A 19,225-nucleotide genomic window follows, 5' to 3' on the forward strand; every position below is an offset into this window, starting at 1 on the left:
CTCCAGCACGTATGCGATAAGACGGGCTGGAGACGGACATGGCATTCTGCTCATGCATCAAAATTGTGGCCCCCGGTAGTAGAAGGAGACGATGTATAAATTGCAGTACTGCTGCCGGAAAAGAGACCCAAAGAACCACATTACGATCCATTTGTTTTTCTGTTACGTAAAGGTCAACAGGAAACTGATTCAATACGTACTAGTTTATAGAGAGATTCAGGCAGAGTGAGATATACATGGCAAAAAAACTGACGTTCTCCTCGCATTTTATACCATTACTTTCGGACAAGTTGTCGTTGCTTGCGCGTAATAGCGTGCTGTTGGTATGAAGCTGCTAGCTGTAATTCATATAAAATACTTTTTCCAAATGTCACTTACATAACATTTTGTTCCAACCAGTTGTGAGCAAGTAATTTGATGAGAGGCACTCCATAAGTGCCGATATTGAGTATAACAGCAGTGAGACATTTAACTGAGTATCATTTTGCTTGCCAGGTGTTAATAATAATCATTAAGTACATTAGATGGAGCTATCAACCTACACAAAGTTACAAAGAACACCGAAAAATATCTTTTTACAGAAGTAAGACTTGACTTAATTAATCAGAGGTCAGAAGATATGGAGGAGCATGATACTTCCCTGCAAACTTCCCATGGTGTGTTTATGTGACATCAGTGAGAGAGATCATGGCAGTGTGATGCTAAATGTAAGCACGATGACTAATAATGCGTCATGAACATTAAAAATACAACCTAAATAAAAAAACTGAGAGCAGAAATGATAGAGCAGAGAACGGTCAGATGACACAATTCTCAACACTTTTTTTCTTGGTTGCACAATTAATGTAAACATACAAATAAATGTACATGAATCAAAGTAGTGAACATTAACTGTGTAGTGTGCACAAATATGCTCATTGGTTGTGTTGCTTGGCAACAGTCAAGCCAGTCCAGTTATGGAACAATACTTTTGGCAGAGCCATATCGCTTCTTAAAATGAAAGAAAAAACATGTTAAAATTTAATGTAGCTTATAATTTTCAATTACTAAAAAGCTTTTGAAGTACTGTTAAATAAAATCAATATCACACTCAAGCTATGCTTCAGTACAACAGCTTCAGAAGCATAGCTTCAATACAACTAATCATAACCGATTAATCTGTCGATTATATTCTCACTTAATTTTGTTTCTTTTGTTATATTTTGTTATATAGAGCAAAGAAACCAGAAAATATTCACACTCTAAGAAGCTGAAAACTCAGAGAGCTTGTTTTAATCATTAAAAAAACACTCAGAGCGATTAATCAATTAATTGAGTAATTGCTTCCGTTCTTGGCAAAATCATCATAGACAATGTGCAAGTGATTCATAGGTTGTAGTCTTGGTATATTTATATTTATTCTAATCATTTGCAAAATTCAAATAGTTACCTGAGTTGATTGACCAGTGAGGTAAGGTTCAAAGTCATTGTCATGGACAGTCTCCTTTTGATGCAGTGAACCATTTTGCACTGCAACAAAACAAAACAACATCAATTAACAAGTAAATATAAATGTAAACGGTGGTGAAAAAGTTAAACACAGTTTCTAAATCAGCACATAAAAGATGACACAGTGAGTTACTTAGTACTACAGATGGATAAATATCACTTTTTTGTGTCTGATATCTGAAGTATCTACTGATATTGGTCCTATACAATAATTTTACACCTTTTAAACCATGGAGCTATTTATAACACATTTACCACCAAAGGCAATTTTAAGCAATTTCAAAGACACAATTATACAACTCTGTAACAGATGCCCCCAATGAAAAGATTAACAGCCCACATGACTCAGGACTAAAATGCTGTTGCAGTCTATGTATAGTAAATCATCTGATTACAGGATGTTTGGATAGTATCACATTTTACATTTTCATCTTTCCGGTATTCAATCCAAGGATATTGACCAGTATCAGACCGATACAGTCACTAAGTATCGAATTAGCGCCATTAAAAGATACACTTATTAGTCTCTTCATTTGGTACACTTCTTTAACTAACCTTAAATGCAAATATCTAAAATCAAATGTTCCCCTTAAACAGCACTGGTCCCTCCTGTCCTTTCTGTCCCCCCTTTCTCTCCCTCTCCTCTCCTCTGTCCCCCATTTTTCCTTTCACCCCAACCGGTCGAGGCAGATGACTGCACATCTGTGAGTCTCGTTCTATCAGAGATTTTCCTGTAGCTGCTCGCATCCGCTTCAAGACTCTAGTGCTTGCGTTCCATGCTACAAACGGACCCGGTCCAGCCTACATCCAGGACATGATCAAAACCTACCAGCCCGCCCACTTCGCTCTGCATCGGCAAACCGGCTCGCTGCCCCCTCACTGAGAGGATCGCAGAGGCATTCGCAGAACTCAAGACTGTTCACTGTCCTCGCTCCCAAATGGTGGAACGAGCTCCCCAACGACATCCGGACAGCGGAAAGCCTCCACATCTTCCGCCGCCAACTAAAAACACATTTCTTCCGACTCTACCTCGACTAAGATGATGACGGCAAAAAAAAAACGTATACATCGCGCTTATGACTAGCACTTCATAATTTGGTTTACTTGAAGCTCTTACTTACTTCTAGCTCTTATTTGTACCCAAATGTTTAAATGCACATATTGTAAGTCGCTTTGGATAAAAGCGTCTGCTAAATGACATGTAATGTAATGTAATGTGCTCAGCTGTGCAGAGGAGAATTGTAAATGTACGACCATGTGGAGACAGAAATGACATGCCCTCATGTAAATGAGATAAATAACAACAGGCTATTTAATTTTTTTTAATAAAAGGACAAGGTTTAGACCTGTTATATAGGAAAGGTAACCTTAAATGACTTCTTTTGTGATCTGGTGCTTTAGAGAAAATAAAATTAAATAAAATGTACTTGACCGTCGAAATAATGGTAGAGGAAAACACTGGACACAGCATACAAATAATGTGGCAAACACCAACATCAACAACTAAATTCCTACCGTACGAGGTCAATTAAGGTAATCCTGATCCTGGAGAAACATTGCTATGTCCAACAGATTTGAATAGGCTTTCCTTCTGAACAACTGCAAAGTCCTCAGGTGCCTGCGTAAAGTCGACAAACTAATGGCAGTACCATCTATGTGACTTAAAGATAGGACTATGTCCCAGTGTCTAAAACCCAGAAGTAAACCTTGATTAAACTAAACAAGCCGTCCATATTATTACCATTAAATCGAGATCTCAATAAAGGAATGAATGTGTTTATTGTTTCTAATGATCTGTATAAAAAAATGATTCAGTAAATCAGAAAAAAATTACTCAGAAAAACAGAAATAATTACTCGGAAAAACAAACCAAATATCTTCTTTTTAAGTGAATGCAATGTGTTTCCGTAGAATACAACTTTAAGGCAGCTCTGAAAGGAAAAAGGGGTCCAACCTGGTACAAGCAAGCTGTACCAAATAAAGTGGCCAGTGAAATAATTATCACTGTTCTAAGATCATTTGTTTGGTTTCACCACTGCATTCATATGTAAACATACATAGTAAGTCATGTTAGAAAGCTTCATTGCCCATGACATAGTCCTGATACTGTCACTCGACTTAACTCGAAAACAGTAAATCAACGTCATAAAGAAATATAATTATGAGGCCATTAAAAACAGAAACAACACCACCTGCTGCCAGAAGTAATGGTAGTGAAGAAGTGACAACAATAAAGGCCTAGTAAATTAAACTGAGAGATAAGACTGGAACAACATCCTCCATTTGATCTTGTTGGGAATAAAATGTTATAAATTGTGACATCAAAAGGTTTGCAGGTACATTTGCAAAGATATGAGGCTGGTGATCTAGAAACATAACAACTATGAGTACATTAACATGAAGTTTCTGACCGGTGATGGGATAGACACGTATGAAGATATCAATCAAGAAATCACTCCCCACCCAAAATGTTCTGCTACACATGATCCACACAGTGTTGCTGTGTTAAAATGTAAATCACTGCCTTTAAAGGGCCTTCATGGTCAGAAAAACTACATTCCCAGGTAAAAGGTCACTTTGACTAATAAAAAAGCAAAATTAACTTTAGTGTGCAAAACATAATCACTGCTTACCCACACAGTGACTGTCTATAATGACTCGAAATTCTAATCTTCCATAGCTGTGTCTTAGCTTTTTTTTACCTGCCCTGTGATTAGTAGATATTCTACTTTAATGGGTCTCTGCAAATAGCATTGGCACTGGTGAAAGTTTCATGTCACAAATTATCCTGACCAAAGTGATCGTTTTCAAAACATACTGGTAAATATATACATATAAAAAAAACACTTCATATGACACTTCAAATAAATAAGTAGGACTCTATGCAGGTGATCCAGACAGCATTTAACATGTATACAAAATATTAACAACATCCCCCATTCAACCATTCAAATAATAGTAAGTCAACACAATCAACAAGAACTGTTTATCACAATGCACAAAAAAATCATATAATCAACCCAGAGCGAATAATGATAGTTATGTATTTACAAAAACTGTTATTTCTGGCTTTGATGAGGGAAAACTTAAAACATTAAAAAATATCACTGTAATGTCAGAGAGATGCCTGTCAGAACACGATTAGAGTCAATGAGAAGCCGGTGTATTCAGTCAGAAACAGTAGGCCCAGAGGAGACAACCAAGAACATCTGCGACTCTGCAACTCACCTTTAGATGCTTGTCCCTTTGATCTCTGCATCCAGGTTTAACCATGAAACGACAAAAAGGGGATAATATTGTTTTTTTTTTTTGCTTTCTACCGGTTTTAAGATTGCACACACAAACATCTTCATAAGCCAGTTAATAACCTTCAACGTCATATATTCCCTGAAGACAAGGGATCCAAAAAGATATCTAACAATAAACTATATTTAGAAAAAGTTGTGTTTAACGCCAACACAATACCGACATTTATTCCATACATTTCACAATTTACAACTGAATGTTCTTTAACCAGCTACCGCTGACGTTAAATCACACACAACTTTGCTAACTAACGTGAACCCAGTTAAGGTGGCTTCCGAACACAACCGGCGTTGTAACACTTTATTATAACGTAGTTTAACGTGGTACAACAGTCGTGTTACGGTCTTTTCCCTCAATTATCCAGGAAAACGCACGAGCGTTCTTTTTTCGGAGTGCTGCTAGTTTACTAGCTACACGCACCGGCCAACGCTAGCAGCTAAGGTAGCACTTCCGATGAATAGCAATAGCTCAGTAAATCGCTTGGCGTCAGCGGGTTGCTAGCTTATAACGTCCTTCCTACCTGAGGGTCAATGCTTGTGGCAGACATAATTCATGAAGCAAGTCCCTGGATTCTCACAGAGCCTGAGCTTGTGACTGGATTTCAAGCCCCGTGATTTGAAAGCAACTTCACAGATCAGTTACAGTTAGCTATGTGTGGCTAGCTGCGCCGCTTAGCGTCAGTGGCTATAGCTAGCTCAGCTGTAACTTCTACAGTTCACGTCTGTCGCCTCAGAGACCGAGTCCGAAAGCAGCCGGATCCTGGTTGTGGTTCCTCAAGTTAATGTTACGTCGTGTCGTGTGGGCCTTTGAATCCGTGTTATACTTATATCCTCGCTCGCCTTCAATTAGTCTATTTTGTATTCCAGAATGGGAGAGAGAGTCCTCCTCAGTAATGTTAAAGCCCAATACACTTCCCCAATGGCTGCTGCTCCTCCATCCGGGCTTTGGGCTGTTGCAGTTCACGTAGTTCCCGCGGGGGTGGAGGTTTTTTTTTACTACTACTAAAAACGTAGTAGTAAAGCTTTTGTCATTGTTAAAAACAACCACATTACACAGTGTAATCCCGAATAAGACATGTACCAAAGTAGCAACTGAGATACAAGCAGTTACTTGACTAACTATAAGTCATTTGCACATTTCCATCAGAAAATGCTGCGTGAATGCTCAGTATTCACACCGCTCCTTTTGATCTACACGCAATCTGTCCTCGTGTTTGGTGTTTTACAGCAGTTGGTATCCATACTATTAAATCCTCTATAACCTCTCTGTGAGGTTATAACACCCAGATGTTCTTTGCCAGTGTGCACAGATTCCAGATTCAGTTAACCATGACTTATATTCATCTGGTCGGTTCAGAAGAGAACAGTAGCTTATTGAACTGGCTGGCCTGAGGCTTTCACCTGTTTCCCTTAAAATCAATTATTAATTTAAAGAAGAATCATCACCTTGCTTTTAAATGATTTAAACTGTTCTATGGGATATAATGAACTAGTTCTCCAGTACTCTGGGTTGAACAAAAAGCACCTGAAGTGCTCTAAACTGTAGAGAAATATAAGATATTTAATTGTTTTCGCATTGTACATAGTAAGGCAGAAACAATTCACACAATGAGCACGCACTAGACAGCGGAGAGAAGAAACTCTAATAATATGAGGCAAAAATAATGAAAGTGTATCACATCAGTGAAGACCCTTGTGTCATCACAGTCCTCCCTGCATTTTGGTTTTTCTTGTGTCACAAGCGTAAGTGCAGCATTCATGACAAAAAGATCAGTTTAAGGTTCCAGCCTGTTGTAAATCCTGTTTCGCCACTAGGGGGCAGCATTAATGTATCCACATAGTCTGCCAAAGGTCAGATTTGCATTTCATTACATTACATTACATGTCATTTAGCAGACGCTTTTATCCAAAGCGATTTACAATGGAATTGAGTACAATCAGGCCAGGGGTGGAGTCGAACTTGCAACCATGATGTCTTCCGCACACAGGGTACCGGTCTTAACTACTGAGCCACTCCACCCCATAACTGCTAAAAATACAGTGGATATATTGTGGTACACCTATAATGACTATATTGCCATATAACGCCACTGACACTATAAGAGTAGATAGTTTTAATGCCTCATTGTTCTTTGTATTTATTATTTATTAAATTTAACCAAGAGTTACTGACAGGGACTACACACATCAGTCAATGAAACACAGTTGCATTCCTCTTTTTTATGGGCTCAGGTAAAGCAGCCATGTTGAGAAGCTGTCATTTAATTCATAGCATTGGAGTGGATCAGTCTCCACTCTGCTGTCGTATCCCTCTTCCAAATGAGGTAACAATACATTGTGTTGTGTTTTTCTTTAGTTGTGATGTTAATGAACTGTCTGTGGTTTATGGAAGCATACTGAGTAACAACATCTGTTATCAACCACAAAACGCTCTACTGTTGCATTTGATGGTAGAAGTTATCCATCCAATCATGAACATTTAAACCCTGAGTCCTCTAAAAAGTGGTCTTGTCACCAAGACTGGTTCCCAGTAGCCTACTGTACTAGTTGTCAAGCCATTATTGATGCTGAACCACAACCTGAATATCTACATATTCCATAATATCTCTAAGGTTACAAACTTAAAGTTTATTATTTTGAAAGTGTAATCTTATTCTTCTTTAATGACATTCATAATGTTGCATTACTGCCACCTTCTGCCCTTTCCTGTGTACACACACTCAAAAATAAGTATTTGTATTTTGCGCTGGTGGATGGTAACCAGGTTATAAATAGAGCTTCAAAATGCAATAAAAGAGAAACAGGAGCAAGAAACAAAAAATACAAGAGGCAATTTATTAAAAACTATATTTAAACAGGCTGTTCTTCAGCTGATCAAATGTTTAAGACCATAATAATAAATAATATAAATAACTTGGATTTATAAAGCGCCTTTCACAAAACCCAAGGTCGCTGTACAGTTGAAAACATAAAAACACAAACACTAACAAACAAACAATAATTTTTTGTCCCTTGCCATCCAACCCCAATCATCCCCAATGGGATTTAAATCATGGTGGACCAAAAGAGCGGCGCCTACATGGAAAGGGTGTCGGTGAATATGCATACTTTTTTTTGCTGGCGAGGCGTTTTAGGACCTGAAACGGTATGTTTTGTAAACGCCTCTCAGAGTGGGAAAATCTCAAAACACTGGCCTTGCGTTTCCATGGAGACAGAGAATACGTTACTTTAGGGCAAACAATGACATCATAGTCACAGCTCTCTCTCTTGCGCTGTCATTCATTATCTTGTGTTTGGAGATTGTTTGACAGTGTTACGAATCACTGTCAATGAAAATTCATATGAACACGTGCTGTCTGTAGAGATTTCACACACGTGGGTGAAAAAAGTGTTGAATCGTTAAATAAATCGTTTATTACTTGAATAAACAAAACAGATCAGTGATTGTTCCACACACAGACAGCTGCACTGCACATCCACAGCTCATCTGTGACTCTGCTTGTGTGTGTGTGTGCTCAGCCCAGATTTCGGCAATCGGCAAGTCAATTTTTCACATGGGCTGTGGTTATATAGCCCAGTGTTGATATGCAGTTACCACACATCCCCACTAGGACACGCCAACGCACTACTCTCATTCCTGATAACATTATTTCAAAAGATTCACTTACCGTAATTTCCAGACTATAAGCCGCACCCGACTATAAGCCGCAGGTGTTTTAATGTTTAATTACCGTATATAAGGGTTCCTGTTACCACGGAAGGGATTGTTGGGACAGAGATGACTGTTTGGGAACGCAAAGCGTCCCATTTATTAACATTTGAGAACCACAATAAATCTTTCAATCAAACTTTCACATCTTTGACAAACAGCATTCGTGCAGTGCACAAATAATACAACGGTGCGCTCCCAGCGCACGTCCTGCCATAGTCATAGTACCGTAGTAGTGCAGTATAACAAAAACAAAGCTTACAGCACTTGACGAGGCAATAACGTTAAATGGCTAAATTGAATTTGTTTTTAAAAGTGCTTGTCCGTAACACAGCAGTAAAGGTGCAGTAACGCGGCCGTTTACTGTATCAAAATAACCAGCCTACTATACCAGAAAAGTCAGTCATTAATCCTCGTGTCATCGTCTTCCTCCTGCGTACTAAAACTACCGAAGGAAACGAACAGGCCCAGAATGGCCTCGTCAGCCACTCTCTCTCCTTTGTTGTCGCTCTCAAAACCAATTAACTCCTCTTCCTCTTCGTCAGTGTCGGAATCGAACAGCCTCTGAACAGCTTCGTCAGCCGCTGCGCCGTCCTCTTTTCGAAACCCGTTGGTGATTGTGGATGTTTTCACACTCCTCAGCAAGTGAAAAAAGTAGCGGCTTATAGTCCAGAAATGACGGTCAATGAGAATGAAAATACACACCAAGCATTTGAACTTTGCTCATCTCTCCTTTAAACATGCGAGCATTGTCCATATATTTTTTTTTCTCTTTCAGAGAAATGCTTGAAGTCTGATTTCAGGCTTGTTCCGTGTCCAGTGTCTGAAAGAGGAGGGAAAACCAAACCTGGCCCTGGTCTGAGAGCAACCAGTGAGCCAGTCCTTCTTCTCATAGCAGCTCCTGGAGAAAGAACAAGTGTAATTCCTCCTCTGTCTTTTGTTTGCTGCTTTATGGCGACTAAGGCCGGTCGGGTACGAGTGCTTTTCTTCTATGAAACAAACTATTTTGCAGCGAGAGAAATGTGTTGGTGCTTCTTTTTCCATGATGAAACCAGCAGATGGTAAAGTTCGCACAACTTAAAGAGAAGCGAGCATCAGGCCACCTCCGCTCGGCCTCAGAGAAATGATGGTGTTGCAGTTGCTAGCCATGTCGTTCTTGTGATCTCCCGCTCCTGACACGCGTGTGCGCTGCGTGTATCGTCGTTGGGACGAGCCCTCCCACAGCCCAGAGAAATAAATTGTAAGGTCCAAAATTTGAAAAAAACAAAACAAAAAAAACTCAACATGTAAATCTATGAGAGCCTGGCACCATTTTCAATCTGACTGAAATCAGCTTGAGGGGGCGGGGCTACTGTTACTCACAGGACAATAATATTAAGACTTCAGCAATATAAACTCTTTTTCTCTCTTTGTGTGGCTTGAGGAAGGCGGTGCACCATCGCCCACTATGGGCCAGCCGCCCTTGTGGTGAAGTCAGATACTACAGGACCCTGACCTGAGTATACCAGGGTCCTTAGATGGATCATCTCGAGTGGGAGAATTGTGCATTTCTTTCTCATAAAGTATTTAGGTTTATGACAGAAAGTCAGTAAAGTTGTTGCTAGTTGCTTTTTTTAAAAAATGTAAAAAAGTCGTTGGGGTCTGTAAAGTTGCTAAATATGCACACAGAAACAAAACTCTTTCTTGATGTGTGTGGGACAGCATGTGCATATGGGGGAGGGGCTATCTGTGAGCTGACTGCTCAGAGAGAGCAGAGCAACGAGTCGATTCAGAGATGCTTTTCTGAAGATGTTCTAAAAAAAGACAAAAAAAAAATCACACATGCGCACATCGCGATGACGACGCTCGAACGATACATTGTGCCGATGATGATGGAGCCTCCTTCACTGTGCCACATCTCGTTGTCATGGCAGTAACGTTGGAAGACATCAGGACAGAAGTTGACATGGAGCCAGATTTCTGCACAGATTTGGACTTTCTAAGGCTCTGCAGTTTTCAATAAATTGCCAACTCTCTTCGTTCTGTCTCCTTGTCTTGTTTCTTCTTTGAAAATGCAAATATTTCATTTTTTCCGCAGTCTTAAGGTTTTGTTCAGGAGTGTATGAAGTTATGGTTTTTATTTTACCAGATGTATTTTTCTTGAACCTTTACCACTGACACACCCTTTATTATCTTCACTTTATTTTTTATTCATTTATCCATAACACTTTACAATAAGAGTACATTAATTAACATCAGTAAATACTATAATAATGATCTATTTCTATGTACAGTACTCAACCTTATGTTTTTAAATGTGCTTTATAAATAAAGTGGGGCTGGATCATAAGCATTAACTAACCCACTACTGATACTACGTAATAGTTGGAGATGAACCCACGTGTTTAGGATTGTTAGGTAGTTTGAACTGAAAACAGTTTGGCGCTGTTCGGCTTGATTTCTGAGTCAGACGTCTCTTCCTGTGACGGATCTCTGACCAGTCAGTGGCCGACAGTCTGACAACGTCAAGCCTCGTATCTACTCAGCCAGAGCAGGTACTAAAACAAGGACCTGGTACAAACTTCACCTCATGAACGTGAGGTGAAGTTTGCCTGGGCAGGGCCAAGCCAGAGGAAACGTTTTAAAGGTGGTGGAGACAAACTTGTTGATGATGAATAGTGGTGGGGACATATCTGACGTCTGTGCTTCTCATATGTTTTAATAATAAAATATTAGCATTTAACTGGTCATTTGTTGATGGTCCCTAAATCCAACCTGAAACGCCATAACTCACATTTCTACCCTCCTTTTTAGCTGTACTCATTTTACTTCTTTAAATTCACTTCTAAAAATATATTCAAAGGTAATATATTTGTTCTCATTCATTGTAATATGTATATGTAGATACAATATTAAATAGTCAACATATTCTCATTTTGGCACATATGGCACAACCCAAGCATGAATGGTGAAAATTCTTGAAAACAGAGCGCTCATGTTCTCAGGTCCTTCCATCACTCATTGGCTCAACACAGCGAAACATTGTTATAGGAGTAGATACTGTATGTCTAAAAAAAAAGCTTTGATTGGCTGTTGATGTTATTGATCAAGTGTGCAATTCTTTGTTACAGAGAGGTTATTATATTTTTTCTACTTCTTGTTCATGGTCACAAAATATTGTAAAATATGTTTTTTCCTTTATTTAAATATGTTCTAAAGTTCTTGTTTAAAGAAACTTCAACAGTGAATGTAGTGGTCATTTGAATTAGAAATTTCTCAAAAACTGAACAGTAAAAATGTCTGATTTACAGTCCTGAACACAACCGAGTCACTACTGGTCAGGACTTATGGAAAATATTTTTATTGCATCTCAAAGTTGGTAAATATTAAGTGTAAATATGGAACTTTTAATTTGAAATTTCTAAAAAACTGTACAGTAAAAATGTCTGATTTACAGTGTGGAAGTATAGTCATAGATGTCCTGAACACAACCTACAGTAGTCAGACCTGGCCAAAACCTATGGAATGCTATGTTTTAATTACAGACTTTTTTTCAGACGCGTGTGTCTGATTATTAGGTCTCTGAAACATGTGCTTTCAGAAGTGTTCACAGATACGGAGATGTGAGTGTTTTATTTTGAAAACAGGATGTCAATGTCCTTAAAAATCAGCTCGACTGCAGGGTTTTTACCGTAAAACCCTGTGTAATTCAGTTGTTAAAATTCAGTGTCAGATAGCCTGTTGATTTGGAATTAGTCGTGTTTTTTGCAGAAAAGAGACCTGTGTGTACGTCTGATACTTCAAAAGTAAACATTTGTTTATCTCAAGCAAACGCCACATTGAATAATCAGTTATATTCACGCTGCAACACTGAACTATCCCTTTAGCTTAGTTACTGACATGTTTTCCTGTAAAAGGCAGAACACCATGTCATTCATTCAAGCATCAATGAGCAGCCATTCTGGCAGTCAGTGGATCTTCTGGAAAGTCATCTCCTATAGGTGCCATTGCAGCTCTGCACTCACCTTCAGTGTGAGCTCCACTATGGGCCACAGGAGGTCTGACTGGTCCAGGACTGAAAGAGAAAAGAACAGCTACCTGGTGCCACAGAGCGATGGATGACAGAAGTACCATGGTGCACATTCTCGAGGATCCTCACATGAGAAGAGAGAGCGAGAGACTTCGCAGCTTCCACGACTGGCCTGCAGACTCACCGGTCACCTGTGGCCAGCTCGTCAAAGCCGGCTTCTTCTTTCTGGGCTCTGGGGACAAAGTCCAGTGTTTCTGCTGTGGAGGGATTTTAAGATGCTGGGTCCGGGGCGATTGTCCAGCCACAGAGCACAGGAGGCATTTTCCCACCTGCAGTTTCATACTGGGTCAAGATGTGGGAAACGTTCCTCTCCAGGCCGGATCCTCGGACTCCGTGGACGGTCAGTTGCTGAGTCAACTCCACAGGATGACTATGGATGATCAGGGCACAGCTGGACAAGCCGTCTACCCAGAGATGGAGGCGGAGGACTCCCGGCTCACCTCCTTCCACAACTGGCCCTCTGAGGCTTCAGTCCACCCAGATGTTCTTGCCAGAGCAGGATTCTTCTACACAGGTGTCACCTTCTCCCTTCATATTTGATGTGTGATATTTGAGTGTATTTCAGTGAGATATTCAGCACTGATGCAGTCTCTGTCAGAGTGACCTCTCTTTGTGAGAGTTCATGTCACACAGAACAATCGTCCTGCTGAGTCATGATGTTGTTGACAGAACCACCTGGACAAAGCTGAGGCTGACACAGCTTCAGGCACAATGTCACCAACACATCAAATCAAATCGAGTAAATCTACTTATACGGATTATATTATTTCCTTCTTGGTTGTAATGTTGGACAGATTTCAGCTTGTACATTAATTCATTGAATACAATGTTAGATGATTTTCTCAGCTTCCCAAAAAAGGTACTTACTTTTCTGCAAAGATTTGTACAATCTGTGTAGAAAGAGATTGTTTTCATATGAGTCATATTAACACTGGTAATGTGAAATATTTGAGGCAAATAATCAATGTTGTCTTTTTGGGTTAAAATACGGTGAAGATCTGTGTTTTTATTCATACAGCCGTTACCAGCCAGTAAATGGTTATCATTGAAGTGTCAGTGTTAAGAATAAAGACTCTACAGAGCTGCATCATCAACCAACAACATTTAGAACATATATTTCATACCAAATGCAATAATAACTTTTTTGAATTCTGCAGCATGCTCTTTATTGTTGACCTCTCTCTGTGTGTATAATGTTAATTCATATTGTGTATTTCTTTTTTTAGAAGTCTGTCTTTTAACCAGTTTATGAAGCCAATGGCAAATTCCCACTTTTGTGGACAATTAAGATTATTCTTTCTTTTATTATTCTATTTCTTAACCTTAAGGTGGTATAAACACTATTAACACTGATATGCAGGTCCATCTAACCATCCATTCCTTTCATCCATCAATCCATTCATCATCCGTCTTTCATCCATCCATACATTCATCCATCCATCCATCTTTCATCTATCCATCCATCCATCCATTCATCATCCATCTTTCATCCATCCATTCATTCATCCATCATCCATCCATCCATCATCCATCTTTCATTCATCCATCCATCATCCATCCACCCTGTAGATATGTAAATAAGTAACAGCATTTTGGTTCAGAATATAGTTGTGTATAGTTTACTGCTTCTTTCTTCTTGTTCCTCATGTCACACCATGTGTGTCAGACTCCAGCTCTCTGTGTAAAGAGCTGTTGTTGTTTTCATGTGTTGTTCCATGTGTGTCAGACTCCAGTTCTCTGTGTAAAGAGCTGTTGTTGTTTTCATGTGTTGTTCCGTGTGTCAGACTCTTGCTCTCTGTGTAAAGAGCTGTTGTTGTTTTCATGTGTTGTTCCATGTGTGTCAGACTCCAGTTCTCTGTGTAAAGAGCTGTTGTTGTTTTCTCTGGGTGATTCTCACAGGTCACAGCGACAATGTCAAATGCTTCTACTGTGATGGCGGCCTGAGAAACTGGGAACCAGGAGACGACCCCTGGCAGGAACATGCCAAGTGGTTTCCACGGTAACAGCAACTTTTATCATAGTATAATGGCAGACATCTGTTGTTGACTCATAATAAACCCTTTTAGGGATTCACAGACAATAGTACCAATCCTTTGATGTTTTGTGTACGACGTTCATAATTCTTGTTATTTTTCTCAGGTGTGAGTTTTTAATCCAGTCACGAGGGCAGGATTATATCAGAAACATACAGGACACTCATTTCCATCTGGGTGAGACTGTGGTGAGTTTCTTTATCTACGTAATCTTACTCTAACCCTATCCCATAATAGTCATCATCAGTTTGCTGTTAGTGTTGAAATCATCCCTATGCTTTTTTGAAGGGTGGATTACAGACATCTACAAGCAGAGACATTGGCCCCAGACATGGTAAGTTGAATTTAAACTAGATTTACTTACTCTACACATTCTCACAGACTCACATGCATATGATGTTAGTCTGTGAGTTGATCCTCTAACCCCATACTCACATATCGGACAGATAAAAATGTAAAATTCAAAGAATATTGTTTACACACTTGGAGAATTAAGTATTTCAAATAGCTTAAAACAGGGGTCTCAAAGTGGCGGCCTGGGGGCCACATGTGGCCCTCCAATCGATTTCATGTGGCCCTCCAAACAATATCAAGTTGTAACGAGTCATTTCTATATGTTTTTATTTTTGAATGAATAGATTTATTTTGCATCATAAATATGTTTTTTTTTGTTGCAACCACTTATATTTTGAAATTATCCAATCCAACTTTATTTATAAAGCACTTTAAAACAAACACAGTGGACCAATGTGCTGTACAGAATAATGGATAAAAGACAGAAAAGCTCACAAGAGGCAATAGAGTACATATTTAAAAAAAAAAGGTAATGCATATTGATGATATGAGCTCATAACGCCCACTGCAACTGTTGCTTTTTCCCAAAAGGTTTTTTTTTTTTTGTTACTTGACTGGCCCCCGACTGACCAGACGAGACCGTCAGTGGCCCACAGGTCATTTGAGTTTGAGACCCCTGGCTTAAAATGTACAAATGTGTTGTTATGTAACCAAGCTCAACTACACTTTGTTGTAGCTGGCTGGTTCAACCCCTCGACTCTGCGTTGTGTTAAATGATGGCCAGGAGGCTTGCGTTGCAGTTCATAACACTGTTTATTCTGGACAGGAACAGAATATGTTACTGGTCACATACAGGCTCGATAGGCGGCTCACATGCAGCTCACTACAACAACACAGCAAGGTAACGTTAGCACAGAGGCTAACTAGTTAACTGAGAAACTGTGTTTACACCATTAAATTAACATTCCAGCACTTACAAATGCCACGACTCACTTATAGCTTGCACATTTACATCGTCAATAACCACAGTATGTTTTATAATCATACAAGAGGGAATATTGACATACGTACACAATAATGATTGTATGTAATAATGATCACCTTGAACGCACCTCTCATTAACTGGCAGCGTTTCTAACGTGCACTGAGCATTCATCAACTGCCACTGAAAGAAGGCACAAGTGGAATCTCTTATATAATCGGTTCCACATACTTGAAAAGGGCTTAGGTGAGTTTGTGATATCTGTAAAAAAGGAGAAAAAAGAAAGACAGAACAATTGCTATCACGCTATTGTTAGTTCAAAGAAGAGAGGGTTGTAGACTATGTTTAAAAAGTCATTAATTATATTTACTGAGTTTCAGTTACACACAATAAATCAACACGATTGTCAGTAATTAAAAGAGATTTTATATTTAATAGTCCACGTTCAAGTGGTATTCTTGGACTATTTTATTGTGGATATTGATTTTTATTAAATTAGAATGTCTCACTCCTCTTTTGTTTGTTATTGATTTATTTATTACTTTAGTAGGTCGGGGACAGACACAGTCTCTATGGAGCCTCCTGCTCTTCTAATAAACTTTACTAAACTTCTAGATAAGAGAGCGGCTCCATCTCAATCACTCACAGGGGTTTACTTATTAATGCAGATATAAAGTTCATGTATTCATAAAGTTATAGACAGTGAAAAAGTGCTCCTGAGCTGCTAGCATACATTTGTCAGGAACAGATCAAATTAAATGTAAATAACAGCATTTCCTGGATCATATCTGTGTATAATTTTCATCGGCCTTTTCATCTGTCACTCACTTTGAGCTGCGCTAACCTGTAGGAAATAGTTAATAATATTTACATTTGTTAGGCAGTCACCACTTCACTCTTCCTCTCATGTCACAGATGGGGTCGGAGGTCACGGAGGATCCTCAGCCATTCTCTCTCCTGTGGTGCAGACTGTGCTTCAAATGGGCTTTGAGTCCAGTCTGGTGGAGAGTCTGGTCCAGACCAAGTATCTGCTGTCAGGCCAGCACTACACCTCAGTGTCTGACCTGGTGTCTGATGTACTGCAGGCAGAGGAGGAGGACAGACACACGGCTCCACAGAGCACAGGTAGCAGCACCCCCCCCACACACACACAGTTGATCTCACAGTTGAGTTGATCTATGATGGAACCTCTGGAGTCAGTGATGCGTGAAGTTGACGACAGCTCAGCTCCGAGGAGAACTGAGACAACAGCTGACATGTAAACACTGAGGCACCATCAGAGAGAGTATGAGGTCAAACAGCCGGCACCTCGGTATCTAGGCTGTTTATATTCAACCAGGTCTGATTATAAGAATATGTGAGTGATTACATTTAAAGAGGGTTGAAGATTAGGATTTTACTCTCACAATTACTGCAATGATGATTTTCATCATTATTATTATTATATTATGTAAAATGGTTTTTTTATCGTGCTTTTCTAGATTACCAGTCAAAGCAGCTTTACACCACACATTCATACATTCACTCTCACATTTTTCATACACATTCACATGCTCTTGCAATACGACTCTGAACACATTCAAAGTCGTTAGGCGCAAAGCGGGTTTCAGGGTCGACATGTAGACTAGCAGAGCTGGGAATCAAACCCACAACCTTTTTTTTTTTTTTTTTGCCGTTTCAGCCAATATTTTTTCATTTAATGAATGAATACAATGTATTGAATTATTGTTAAGTTATTATTGTATTAATATTTAAATGAAAGTCTCAGTTTCGATCCTCCATATAGATGCTTCCCCTACACTGGATACTTGATTTGTTGTGCACTGTAAAACCTGAAAATGTTAAATGTTAAAATCATTTCACTTTAAAATATAAAGTTGGGTAAGTTCATTTTGTGGTAAAATTCAATTAAATGAATACTAGATGTTTACATTGATGTAACTCTGTGTTACCATGTTTATTTGTTTCATTATGTGATTAACATGTTTACTTCAGAGGCAGAGGAGAGGCAGAGCTCCAGTTCTGGAAATGTGAGGATGCAAACTCCTGTCAGAGGCAAAGGTCAGGGGTCATTCAGCACTCAGACCTCACACGCAGAAATGAGTTGTATGTATGTGTTGCTTGTTTTTTGATTCGATTTTTTCCTTGTGTGTGAAAGTGAAGGAGCCAGGCCCAGAGGAGCTGCTGCGGCAGCTGCAGGAGGAGAGGACCTGTAAGGTGTGCATGGATCAGCTGGTGTCCATCGTCTTCATCCCCTGTGGTCATCTGGTGGTGTGTGGCGACTGTGCTGCCAGCCTGCGTCACTGCCCCATCTGCAGAGCCATCATCAGAGGCAGCGTGCGAGCGTTCATGTCGTGAGGCTGACCCTGCAGGACAGCTGTCCACTAAGTTTAGCTATTAGAATAATAAAAATTATAATAATAATAAAAATACATTATCAACAATGCTATGTTGTCTTTTCTAGAATAAACAGCACAAGCTGTTCTGTTTGTGATGTTTTTTTTCCACCACATTTTTACTAAATGACACAAAACAAAACATTCTTTTATGAACAAACACTTTGTCCACTGTGGATAAATAAGTTTTATTACACAATCTGATCACATGGACTTAAAAAAATGAGACTTGATAATTCATGATGATCATGTTAATTTCATCATGTCATCAGCCTTCTTCCACCTTGTTACATCTAGATTAGATTACTGTAACTCCTTATTAGCAGGATGTTCCAACAAGTCTGTTAGAACCCTTCAGTTCATTCAAAATGCTGCAGCACGAGTTCTGACAGGAACTAGAAAGAGAGACCATATAACTCCAGTGTTAGCTTCTCTACACTGGCTCCACCCACAGTTTAGAATTCAATTTAAAATCCTCCTCCTCACATACAAAGCACTTAATGGTCAGGCCCCTTCATACCTGAAAGACCTAGTCTTACCCTATCACCCTAATAGACCACTTAGGTCACAAAATACAGGTTTACTTGTGGTTCCCAGAGTCTGTAAGAGCAGAATGGGAGGCAGAGCCTTCAGTTGCCAGGCTCCTCCTCTCCTGTGGAACCAGCTCCTACTGACAGTTCGGGAGGCGGAGCCTCTCTCTGTATTTAAAGTTAAACTTAAAACTTTTTGATAAAGCTTATAGTTAGAGTTGGTTCAGGGAAACCTGGACCAGCTCTTAGTCATGCTGCTATAGACTTAGACTGCTGGGGGATTTTCCTGTGGTACACACACATTCACTCTCTCACACTCAGGGTATGAATATGACTTTTTATATGTCATTAACCTTGTCTCTTTCTCTCCCTAGTTTGTGTCTTTCCTTCCTTCCCTCTCTCTCTCTCTGTATTCTTAT

The 19,225-nt window shown here is 39.4% G+C and overlaps 1 protein-coding gene and 2 long non-coding RNA genes across 4 annotated transcripts; 1 reads left to right on the plus strand and 2 right to left on the minus strand.

Annotated features, from left to right (window-relative positions):
- Positions 1-1,329: 1,329 nt before the first annotated feature.
- LOC122784861 lies at positions 1,330-5,731 on the minus strand. Its single transcript, XR_006362227.1, has 3 exons — positions 5,315-5,731; positions 4,717-4,741; positions 1,330-1,509 (listed from the first exon to the last, which is right to left on the minus strand). It is a non-coding gene; the product is annotated as an uncharacterized LOC122784861 (long non-coding RNA).
- Positions 5,732-8,572: 2,841 nt separating this feature from the next.
- Positions 8,573-12,588, minus strand: LOC122784791. Its single transcript, XR_006362221.1, has 2 exons — positions 12,507-12,588; positions 8,573-9,717 (listed from the first exon to the last, which is right to left on the minus strand). It is a non-coding gene; the product is annotated as an uncharacterized LOC122784791 (long non-coding RNA).
- LOC122784790 (baculoviral IAP repeat-containing protein 7-B-like) lies at positions 12,468-18,310 on the plus strand. 2 transcript variants are annotated; one of them, XM_044050138.1, is made up of 7 exons: positions 12,468-13,085; positions 14,471-14,570; positions 14,711-14,792; positions 14,893-14,938; positions 16,796-17,005; positions 17,876-17,941; positions 18,039-18,310. In XM_044050138.1, exons 1-7 carry the CDS (start codon positions 12,596-12,598, stop codon positions 18,236-18,238), a joined length of 1,194 nt encoding a protein of 397 aa, XP_043906073.1. In that variant the 5' UTR covers positions 12,468-12,595; the 3' UTR covers positions 18,239-18,310. The 2 variants fall into 2 exon arrangements, with proteins under 2 accessions (XP_043906073.1, XP_043906074.1); XM_044050139.1 differs by having other exon boundaries at positions 18,044-18,162.
- The last annotated feature ends 915 nt before the right edge of the window (positions 18,311-19,225 follow it).

Source organism: Solea senegalensis, linkage group LG19, assembly GCF_019176455.1.
Source record: "Solea senegalensis isolate Sse05_10M linkage group LG19, IFAPA_SoseM_1, whole genome shotgun sequence".
Taxonomy (NCBI): domain Eukaryota; kingdom Metazoa; phylum Chordata; class Actinopteri; order Pleuronectiformes; family Soleidae; genus Solea; species Solea senegalensis.